The 12,231-nt window shown below is 37.4% G+C and overlaps 1 protein-coding gene across 5 annotated transcripts in view; it reads right to left on the minus strand.

Moving 5' to 3' along the window:
• EPS8 (epidermal growth factor receptor pathway substrate 8) overlaps nucleotides 1–12,231 on the minus strand; it is a 206,705-nt gene that overhangs the window by 14,940 nt on the left and 179,534 nt on the right. For all 5 annotated transcript variants that reach the window (XM_040235257.1, XM_040235260.1, XM_040235258.1 and 2 more), the window contains 2 exons: nucleotides 9,590–9,689; nucleotides 7,909–8,052 (listed from right to left, as the gene is read on the minus strand). In XM_040235257.1, the coding sequence (XP_040091191.1) occupies nucleotides 7,909–8,052; nucleotides 9,590–9,689 (244 nt within the window). The remainder of the gene's footprint in view (nucleotides 1–7,908; nucleotides 8,053–9,589; nucleotides 9,690–12,231) is intronic.

Below are 12,231 nucleotides of genomic sequence, written 5' to 3' on the forward strand. Positions count from 1 at the left end.
AAACCTTCTGTGCCTCGTTTCAATCATCTCTCATTGCTACATAATATAACTTTGTCAGTATAACCTATCACAGGCTTATATAGATATATATAATATGCAGAGAAACCAAAGGAAAATGTTTCATGAATTATGTTGTAAATTTTATTTACTTGCATATTTCCCCCTTTTCATGGTCCTCCTACTTGCCTCATGCTTCCAACCCCTGAAATAAAAAAGGGATGGGACAGGGAGTGCCTTCCTTAAATCACTACAACCTGTTCCGAAACGAAGGTGGCTTTTCCATGGAAATGGTTAAGTCATCCTCCATGGGAAGGAAAGAGAATCAGGCCTGACTCGTGAAATCACTTTTCTCTCTCTCTGTGCCCCCATCATCTCCACTGTCGTCTACTTACCACCCAGTCACTGCCCTTCCCCTTCTTCCCCTAACTGTTTCTCGGTTACTTCTGGTTGGAAGTAGAGAGCCCATCAACTTAATGGAAAGTCTTAGAGAGCAGAATTCCACCCCGAATTTTCTTCTCCTGAACCAAGGGTGCTGAGTCTCCAAACCCAAAAAGAAATCTTGGCCAACCATTCCCATTTTGCCTGGGGCCCTCCCAGTGTTAGCACTGAAAGTCCCACATCCCTTCGCAGCCCTCAGTAGTGAGCAGACAGGGATGATGGGTCATCTCGGTGTGGCCCTACTTCTCTACCATCATCGGTACTTCTTAACTCTTGTCTTTTATCTCCCACAAATATATTTCAAGCTCCGCTTAAAACAAAATCTCTCTTGGGTTTTTTTCTCTTTCTCTGAAAGTCAGAATTGCTAGATTCCATGGAACATGTTGGCTTCCCAGATGGAGGTAGTGGTAAAGAATCTGCCTGCCAGTGCAGGAGAGGCAAGAGACTTGAGTTCGATCCCTGGGTCGGGAAGATCCCCTGGAGTAGGAAACGGCAACCCACTCCAGTATGCTTGCCTAGAAAATTCCATGAGGAGACTGGCAGACTATAGTCCATGGGGCCACAAAGAGTTGGACACGTGACTGAGTGAGTGAGCACACATGGAACATGTATGTTCTGTTGATAATTAAATCCAGTGAGTCACTTTTCTGTAGCCACTAAAGCTAAGTAGAAATTCTCAAGGATTAAAGAAAGAGATTTGTCAATAAGCTCTTGATTCATGCAAGATACTGCTTCAGAGGGGAAATTATGCAAGCAAGGCCAACAAAGCCATTAAAATTGAACTGTTCTTAAAAATGGATCTACACATTTTTTTCCCCCTCTAAATTTAGTCTCTTTGGCATTCTGCAGTGAAAACTAGGCACAGCTGGAACATTTGGAGGGTGTTAAGTCCAGAGATTGAATCCAAAAAATTACATCAAAAAAGAAGTGCCTTGAGGGAATAAATGCGGGTTACCTCTGACAGCTCGCCAAGTAATTGCTATTAGGAAAATGGAGCAAATCACGTCAAATGAGAAAACTTAACATAGGAGATGGAACTACAATAATATCAATTATACTTCACATCAAATATCAGAGAGTGTGAGATAATTAGCTTTTGGCAGTAAAATTACCTGCCCACAAATCAACCAGAGAAAGAGCCTGTAAATATATAATTAATTTCCACCACTATCCAGTCATATAAAACAAATTATATAGACTCACACTATAGTATAAACAGTGTGGAGTATTTCAGTGACGATTTGTGTATCCAAGTATTGTGTTTTAAAATACAAAGGTAAGGGTTCATCTTATAGTTCATAAAGAATACAACTACAGTTCATTACATGCAAGACTAATTCTTCTTATAAGTTGCTTACAAAAGGAAATACATATATATATATCATGATTTTTTTTAGCAAGTTGAACTTGTAAGCACTTAAAAAATTTTTTATAATTTTGTACACATGCATGTTGGGAAAGAATTTCTATATACATGGAAAGAGAGAAAAAGAGTAGGTATTATTCAAATTATTGCAAGAAATATTTGGAAAAATTTCCATGCATGAAGCAGAATAAAAGTATCTAAGACCACCCACCATCCCAGTCTAAAGACCATACCTCTACTTAATAGATGAATAGAGTGTTCTAAGATTAACTTCAAAAAAATTTTAAAACTGAATATTAGTAGGATGTTGGTCTGCTGGAATGAATATAAAGACATCTTTAGTAAACTTTTCCTCTCTGCCCAGCAATATCTGAATATTGAACCTGAAAAACAGCGCATTCATAGCAGGAGCTGAAATCAGTAGTTCTAGTGGTGTAGTATCCACCTGGAGAAAACATCTCCACTTCTAATTTAAGGCTACTTACACATGCATATGGAATATAAAAGAATTTTATATCTAGACTGGATTCTCGAGATCATGAAACTTGGCCCCTTCCATTTCACAACTCAGCAAACTGGACCACAGAAAAATAATATACGAGTAGTTCATGGAGCTCAGTATCAGAAAAACAAACAACCCAATTTAAAAAATGGGCAGAAGACATAAACAGACATGTCTCCAAAGAAGACATACAGGCAAATAAATACATGAAAAGACACTCAACATCGCTTATTATTAGAGAAATGCCAATCAAAACTACCATGAGATATCTATCACCTCACACTGTTTAGAATGGCCATCAACAAAAAAATCGATAAACGGTAAACGGTGGAGAGGACGTGGAGAAAGGGGATACCTCTTGCTTTTTTGGTGGGAATGTAAATTGATACAGCCACTGTGGAGAATAATATGGTGATTATTTTAAAAACTAGAAATAAAACTATCGTATGACCCAACAATCCCACTACTTGGCATATACCCTGAGGAGATGCTTTCTTTAATGTCATACAGCTACTCAGTGGCAGAACCAGGACTAAAATTCTCATCTACCAGGACCTAAACTGGAGCTGTTTCCATAATACAACATCTCTCACTCTGCAACAGAGCAGACAGGAAAACTTTCCATTGAACTTACTGGACCATAATGACCAGACATTCAAAATTACATGCACCTTGGTAGGGAAGCATATCTATAATAATAATAAGCAGAGACTTAACAATAATAATAAAGAAAAGAGTTCTTCAGTCAAGCCTCTGAGGATACTGGAAATAATAGAAGAGCAGGGTTTGGTTTCAGACTTGGCATTCAACATGAAAATCAATGTCATGGAGATCAGACTTATGGACACGGGGAGAGGGGAGGAGAGGGTGACATGTATGGAGAGAGTGACATGGAAATTTACATTACCATATGTAAAATAGATAGCCAATGGCAATTTGCTGTATGTCTCATGGAATTCAAACAGGGGCTCTGTATCAACCTAGAGGGATGAGATGGGGAGGGAAATGGGAGGGAGTTTCAAGAAGGAGGGGACATATGTATACCTATGGCTGATTCATGTTGAGGTTTGACAGAAAACAACAAAATTCTGTAAAGCAATTATCCTTCAATTTAAAAATAAATTTTAAAAATAGAGATATGAAAAAAATAGAGATATAATATACAGCATGATTTTAAAAAAAACCTATGTTGGCAAAAGGGTGATTTTGGTAGACAAACAGTCCAAAAGCAAGACACCAGGAAGTCAAGTCAGAAGACCTACAGGAAACTTGATGTGGCAAGTAGATGCCAGGAGGGCAGGAAGCATCCTGGAGGTCCATGTGTTGTCCAGTGAAAGTAAGCCAAAAGCCTGGAATGCTCGATGACAGTATTTTCATCAAAAGATAGGTCATTTATGTTCATTTCTCCATCATCTCTCAGGAACATTTACTTCTTTTTCCCAGTGGTTTCATCCAACCTTTTTTTTTTAATGTCCTTCATCTTTCATAAATTCTTTATTACCTCCCTTCCCTTTAATTTTAAAACTTTGCTGAAGCCATGGGGGAAAACACTTTTGGTGGGAACAGCTGTCTTTACAGAGAGCTGTTAAAATTCACTCCAAGTGTGAGGATCTTAAGCAGCCTGGACTCGCGGGGACATCAGGTGGCAACTCAACGACTATTTCAGACTGGTGCCAGGTACGCGCATCCCTGCCAACAGCAGACAATCTCTACCCAAAAGTGCGTGAGCCACAGGCAACGGCTGTGCTCATGCCCCTCTTCTAGCAACTGCCACTAGTTACTGATTGCCCCCAAAATTTGTTTGGGCTTTTCAGGAGCATGGCATAGAAAACCTGGACAAATGTTCGGGCCAGCCCACTATATACACTTATTTACAAGAAATGTAAGCATACAAGAATAACAGTCCTAACACTGTGCCCTTTAAAAATTCAGTGCCTTGTAGATGCTGCATGTACCTCCCAGGTGGCTCAGGGGTCAAGACTCCGCTTGCCAATGCAGGAGACTCAGATTTGATCCCTGAGTTGGGAAGACACCCTGGAGAAAGGAAAGGCTACCCACTCCAGTATTCTTGCCTGGAGAATTCCATGGACAAAGGAGCTTGGTGGGCTACTGTCCATGAGGTTGCAAAGAATCAGATGTAACTGAGTGATGAACACTTTCACCTTTCACAGTGAACACTCTATGTCTATGCAAAACAGGGTATCAATCTTTTCTAAGCACTATTTCCCATGTCAGTCAAGTATATCAGAGCGTGGGGTATGATTCTAGAGTCCCAGGGCCCCATCCTGGCTTCACGCAGCTGTGTCATTGTGGGCAAGCTCCTTCTCCATACTTAAATTTCCTGATACATAAAATGTGCCGACTTCACAAGTTTGAAGTAGGAATTAAACATCCTAGTATTTGTGAGGTCCTTAACAGACATGGCAGAGGGCCTGAGCATCTTTCTGTGGTACAGTACAGAGATATAGAATGTTTTCGTTAAGAAGTTTCTTTAAGTTTCTGTAAAATTTTGGTATCATTGGATGGACAAGATAGAGAGAAAAGGGTCAGTCACTTCTGAGCAGAGAGAGGGTCACTGCTCTTGATACACAAACACAAAGTAAAGGCAAAGCCAGGGGAGATGGCCTGGAGATTTGATTCTGGGCAGCAGGCTTTTATAGAGGATCTGCTCAGTGCTAGTCTTCATCAAGTGTGAGATGCTGGCACTCAATAAATATTTGCAGGGTGAATGGATGAAAGATGAATAAGACACAGAATCCACTTTTAATATGTTTGTAATCCAGTGGAGTTCTATCAGATTAGGGTGTTAGGATTACTGAAACCAGTAATATGGTGGCATCTTTATTTATTGTCATTCTGAAACAGCTGCATAATTTTTATTTAGATACTTAAAAGTATCTGGTAACACTTGTAGAGATAAAATAACTGGCAAATATTTCTGAGGCTATTTTTCTTTTCTTTTTCACTCTATCTAGTTGCTTTTCTCTGAGTGTGTTACAAATACTTTGAGAATAGGAATTCTTTCAGAGTCATATTTATAAGCCAGATAGCAGATTTTCAAGCTTGCTTATTAAAATTTTACAAGATTTTGGTGGTTTTGCTGGGATCAGACCAAAGTTTTCAGGAGGTGTTAAAAAAAAATAGATTGCTTTTAATACCTTTTAAAAGCGGTGCTTCCAAGCTAAGCATGCACGCACACACACACAGCTTCTATCCACATTTCTATGTACTTCGCCACATTCAGAGCTATATCCAGAAAATTTCAACAGACAGTCAGATAGTGTTGAAAAGTTTAAAAGGAAAACAGCCCAAACAAGCAATCCCTACAAGTTTCTATTTATATAAAGTAGCCAAGCAAACTCCTGAAACCCATGAGCACTTAAAAAATTTCTTGGTTTTGCCAAAGTTGACAAAAAATATCAGCTTGAGGCTCTGTTCAAGGAAGGAGAAACAGATTTTATGTTCTCAGAAAGTACTCTACCTATGATATGTATTCATAGTTTTGATTCAGGTTTAGACAGAAGCAACCTTTAAACAGAAAGTCAACTTATGGCCCAAGCCAGGAATCTGAACTGAAGAAAAAGAAGACGGAACAGTAAACAGGAAAGGGTGAGAGAGGTTAAACTCCCCAGGAAATCTCAAGTGGGCAAAAATACTTAGAATTCACGTTTGTATTTGCAAGTTTTAGGCATCTTATTTTATGGGAGTTTGCCATTCCTAGCAACCAAGCACACAAATAAAAACACAGTTGGCTAAGTGTTTCTAACACTTTATATATAAAATCTGGGCTTCTGTTCACATATAGCAACTCAGGATATCCTTTGTGAATAGTGCTTCTTATTGTTTACCATAAGTTAAATATTAAAAACAGTGCTTATAACATGTACACACTGCTATATTCAAAATGGATAACCAACAAGGGCCTCCTGTATAGCACAGGGAACTCTGTTCAATGTTATGTGGCAGCCTGGATGGGAGAGGAGCTTGGGAGAGAATGGACACATGTGTACATATGGCTGGGTCCCTTTGTTGTCCAACTGAAACTATCACAACATTGTTAATCAGCTCTACCCCAAGACAAACAAAAAAGTTAAAAAAAAAAAAAAACAGTTGCAATAGCTCAAAGGGTATACACTCTATCACTGGTTTAGGCATACACTCTAACACTGTTTAAGGCATTCAGTCAAAACCTCTATAGCAAAGAACACAAATAACTGATATTTACAAACCAGACAGAAGCTTATATTTGGTCAGGTAATCACATCACAAAATCAGAAAAGTAAGAACTTAGGAAAGAAAAAAGTATTAAGACTCGATTAGAAAATTCACTTCAAAAATTCATGAGAAACAGAGTAGACCGTACCTTGAATAACTCAAACTCCTTCTTTGGCATCAAGAGCTATTGACAAATGATGAACATAAAATGAGTACATGATACATAAGCGTAGCAGGCCAGCTCAAACATAAGCACAGCAAACAGGATACCCACTGCCATCACTTTAAGTTATCAAGGTATATAAATTGTACGTCGATTCTTTATTGTAAATGTTTGCTTGATTCTGGAATTCCAGTAAGGTCAAATGTCTCTCCGGATAACTGTGGGACATGCACTGGGCTTGAATGCTGTGTGAAGCCAGAAGTCCCTACAGGGTGATGGTAACAGCACATGACCACAGTTGTAGGGTTGGACAACCTGTGTTTTACTAAGCCTATGGAATTTCACGATTTCACTGCATATTCTACATAGTTTCAGCTTCCACTCAAATCTGTGACATTATTATGCAGTCAGATGGGACCTTTTGCTCAAAATTCTGAAAATGAAAAGAATTTTCCCGGGGCCATGGAAAGGTAGTCACGGCGGGTTCAAAGACTAAGCGTGGGACAGTCCATCGATTCCATCTCTGCTGACAGGTCTGACTCTAGAGAGCAGGTCACGGACTCAAAAGCAAGTGATGCTGGCCCAAGTCTCACGTGATCACCAAATGTGAAGAAAGATAATGGTGCTAAAAATTGGGTGGAGGGTCTGCCACGTGAAGGTAGTTTTTTAAAAGAGATTAGGATGCGATAGTCGGAAAGTTGAAAGCAAACAGACTATAATCAGTCTATTCAGAGGATGAGAGCAAAGTCTGGGGAAGATGAACTGGTAGACACTCCAACCACTGTCTCAGTGCCATCGTCCATCGGGACCCTTGGGCAGGAGGGCTCTGGGTAAGGGTGAAGAGGCAGAAACACTACTGGGTTGGCCAAAAAGTTTGCTCAAGTTTTTCTGTAACATCTTAAGGAAAAACCCGAATGAACCTTTGGGGTAACCCAATATTTCTCCAAATGTCAAAAATATTATATGGTAGAAAAACACAGTATTCAGAGAAACAGTCACTGAGATAAAGATCTTAAGCAATTGCCTGAAGAGGTAAATCAGAAAATATATGTACAATTCTTCCTATGTCCCTAGCTACTGTCCCAGCAACCTAGGGAAACAAAGGTATAAATTATACAATCAATGAAGCCTCAAAATGACTAGTACATAAAAAGTGTTCAAGTTGAGGGGCGATGAATCTAAAAATTTGAAAAAGTTAAATTGTTGCTCAAAAATCATAATTACCTGTATGGTATGTGTGTAAGGTGGATCAGCACGCCCTAATCCAGATTCTGGAGGTCTCACGATATCCAAAATGTTATTTGGCACAAATCCAGAGTCTCCACTTGCATTTCGAACTTTCCACCATTGCTTCCTATCATCAAGGATCTGTCATCAAGCAAAAAAATAAAGATGTCATTTCTGTACCAAACTAATCTATGAAGAAGTTCAGTCTTTATTCTTAGACCAAACAAATGGTTTCACTTCTAATATACTGACTCAGCCCCAACATACTGTGGGTTACATGATTCTCAGGAATTACACTAAGAATTACAATGACTAATATAGAACAGGTATAGTACCATTCCATCCCAGGTCCATATTACTTTCCAAGAATGTTTAACTATTTGTGGTATCAGAAGTGTTTAAGACAAATCACTTGGAAAAGGTCTATTGTTTCCACTGTTAGAACAGACAGGAAATACATTAAAAAACTTTTTTTTTTTTTTACAATAACTGTTATGACCTGGCCACATTATATATTAAAAAAGATGACATCTCAGTTATAACTAAAGAAAGGGATTTGGTCATGGTGGATTACTCCCCAAACCATTAGCACACTCACTGCTGGGTACATTTGTGCAAGGGTACTAAAACAGGAAGCAGGAAATGTTTTCTCTTATTAAAATAAGATGGTGTCCCACTACTGGGCATATACCCAGAGAAAACCATAATTCAAAAAGATGCATGCACCCCAGTGTTCACTGCAGCACCATTAACAATAGCCAGCCAGGATACAGAAGCAACCTAAATGTCCACTGAGAGATGAATGGATAAAGAATATGTGGTACATATATACAAGGGAATATTACTTGGCCATAAGAAGGAATGAAATTGGTCATTTATAATGATGCAGATGAACTTAAGAGTCTGTCAAACAGTGAAATAAGTCAGAAAGAGAAAAAATATCATTTATTAATGCATATATATGGAATCTAGAAGGATGACACTAATGAACTTATTTGCAGGGCAGGAATGGAGATGCAGATGTAGAGAATGAGCATGTGGACACAGCGTGGAAGGGGAGGGTAGGACAAATTGAGAGAGTAGCATTGACACATACACACTAGCGTGTGTAACACAGACAGCCAGTGGTTATCTGTTATCCAGTTATGCCAGTAACTCCATACACTGGGAGTTCAGCTTGGTGCTCTATGATGACCTAGAGGGGTGGGATGGGGTGGTAGGAGGTAGGCTCAAGAGGGAGGAGATAAATACACATACACACACACACACACACACACACACATAGCTGATTCACTTTGTTGTACAGCAGAAACTAACACAACATTGTAAAGCAACTATATTCCAATTAAAACAAAAACAAAATTATGGTCCATCTACATCTGAAGTGATAATCAGCCTTGATTCCAGAAAAAATAAAAGCCAGAAGAAGAAAGAGGCCAAAGTAAGCCAAGAAATCCAACCACATTCCCCATGAAACAAACACAAAAGAGACAAATCAGATACCCCTTCCTAAACAAACACAGATATCTATAATATGCTATACCCTTGGAAAGGTAAAATATACCAAAGAATAATTTCTTGAGCTCAGCATTTCTTTGAGGAAGGCTTAGATATACGCTGGAAAAGGAAAACAATAAGTTTACTTTATTAAGAGTATAAAAAGGTAAAATTCTATTACCTCTAAGATATCATCCTTTTGAACTGAGAGCTCACTGTTGTTTCTTGCCACAAAGTCATACTTGGATTTGGCGTATTTCTTGGGTTGTAGATCATAATTTCTACAAAAAGAAAGAAAGAACATGATCACCCCGCTAGCTTTTCCTACGAAAAACAAAAGTAAGATGCTAAGACAAGCCAATTTCTACCAGAAACCATTTGGACAAGTGATTTAGATAGCAGTTATTTTATTATACCTTATAGAATATGAGAACTAAAAGAAACTTTGGCAATTTTACCATTAAAATGAACAAACTACGGCCAGGGTAAAAATAAATAATGCAAAATCACAAAGCTAGTTAGTGCAAAGCCAAATCTAGAATGCAAATCTTTGAATTCTTTGTCCATTAAATCCAATATCCAAAGTATTGGATATTGTTTTGTAAACCAACATTTCTACCATGAAAGAGCCAGGATAATGATCAATGTTACCATGTGTCATAAAATTAAAAGAGACTGATGATAATTTCCAATTGTGGTAATTTAAATTATATGTTGATTTCACTGATTCAAGAAATGACTTCAATTCAAAAACCAAATATCTATGAAAACATTATGACTAAGCGTTAATTTTTAGGAAACCTTTGTCTCGTTATCTATACTGCAAAGGAAGGTATGGATTAAGTACAAGACAAATAACACTTCTTAATTTGTTAATTAATTTACTATAAACTTATTATAAGAGTAAGAATACGTATATTTTAAAAAAGCTTTATTTTGTATTGGGGTACAGCTGATTAACAATGTTATGTAAAAAACAAAAACAATATTATATATAGTTTTAGGTGCCCAGCAAAGGAACTCAAGACATAAATATACATGTACCCATTTTCCCTCAAACTCCCCTCCTATCCAGGCTGCCACATAGCATTGAGCCGAGTTCCATGTGCTATACAGTAGGTTATTGTTGGTTATCTGTTTTAAATATAGCAGTGTGTACATGTCCATCCCAAATTCCCCCACTATCAAAAACATGTATATTTTTTTAAAGGAAACTTTCTTTAAAAACCAAACACTTCCTTTAATCATTAAATGACAATTAACAAATTTAACAATGTAATTTTAAAATGCTTTTATATAATATAATAAAACCAGACATATCAACAATATACTAATATTTTCATTGCAATAATGAAATAATAACTTTATTTTAAAATTAATCTTACTCCCTAATCTTCTCCTCTATTTACATTCCCATGTTTCCTCATATATTTCTGTCAGAGAAAAAGCTGGAAGGAACTAAAGATGCTTGGTCTGTCTTCTGCTGTGAAGTGGCCACTCAGCTTGTTGCCCCCCTAGATCACCTGTAATGTCGAGTCACCGTGGGGCCTGCAGGACAGTCTGTGCTATTTTGTGCGTCTCAGAAGTAACTGCCAGCATGCACTTACAAAGTGCTTTGGAATTGACAGATCTTCATGGTTTATAGTTTCTTGCCCTCTATTGATTAAACATGGGTAAGACACTGACCAGAGTCATTAATCTGAAAATCACACTTTGCAGTTTTTTAGATGTACCAATGCTTCTTAAGAGATCTAGCATATATCAAAATGTATGGTCTCTGTTTCTGATTTGCAGTAATAGATACACCCCTGATACAGGGTCTGCACATAGAGATACACACCTGATAGAGAGTCTGCATATAGAGATACACCCCTGATATAGAGCAGACACAGAGATGGTAATGATATGAGACTTCTAAAAAAAGCCACAAATTGCTTTTGAATAGCAGCAAACTATAATCCCTCAAAGGTGAGGGCTCTGAATTCAAAAAGTGCTTTCCCTAAATGGCACTATAATTTCAATGAAGAGTGAATATACTTCATATGGTATTTACTGCATTTCTGGCATGTAGTAAGAGTTTAATAATAATTATAAAAAACAAACTCCAAATCTCTGTATTATATTTCAGACCAGAAAACTTTCAGTTTTTGCAAGAATGATGGCAAATTTTCTTAGCAACATCAAAGATCCAGGTGTCTATTAACTATTCAGCTTCTAATAACAAACCCAGCTGAGAGAGACTGGACCCCTGAAGATAACTGAGATATTCAATTTACTACTTAAAAAAATTCTTTCTCTGGCTAAATATTGACAGTTTTAAGGTCTCTATGCTTGAATATCCCTTCACTAATGGAATTTCCTTCACTATTCTGAAATAATTTCTAGAATAATCATAGCTAAGACAGAAAAAAAAAAAGGAAAAGGATAATATTAGGATGAGGAACAAGTTACTCAAGAAGAATTTCAATGAAATAATTTTTAAACTTCAAAACTGATTTTCACCTGTATCTACTAAAAATTGAATCTATAATTAAAAATTCTTTCATAAGTTGACATTTTCAAAATGTATTACTCATTGCTGACTTTTCTTTGTACTCAATTTAATATGTTACTATTGCCCTTAGAATAATAACTGTATAATTTCCACATCATTTTACTCAAGTATTACCTCTGTTATCACTCCTGGCAAAAAAAAAAATTAACCCCACCTTGTCTAGATTCTATTAAGGAAAAATATATACTAAAATTAAAGGTGTCTAACACTCATAGTAAGAGATGCTTTGAGATAGGAAAGTACTGGGGCCAGCTCTCTACCCCACTTCA

The sequence above is a fragment of the Oryx dammah genome, unplaced genomic scaffold (assembly GCF_014754425.2).
Source record: "Oryx dammah isolate SB20612 unplaced genomic scaffold, SCBI_Odam_1.1 HiC_scaffold_29, whole genome shotgun sequence".
NCBI classification, from domain to species: domain Eukaryota; kingdom Metazoa; phylum Chordata; class Mammalia; order Artiodactyla; family Bovidae; genus Oryx; species Oryx dammah.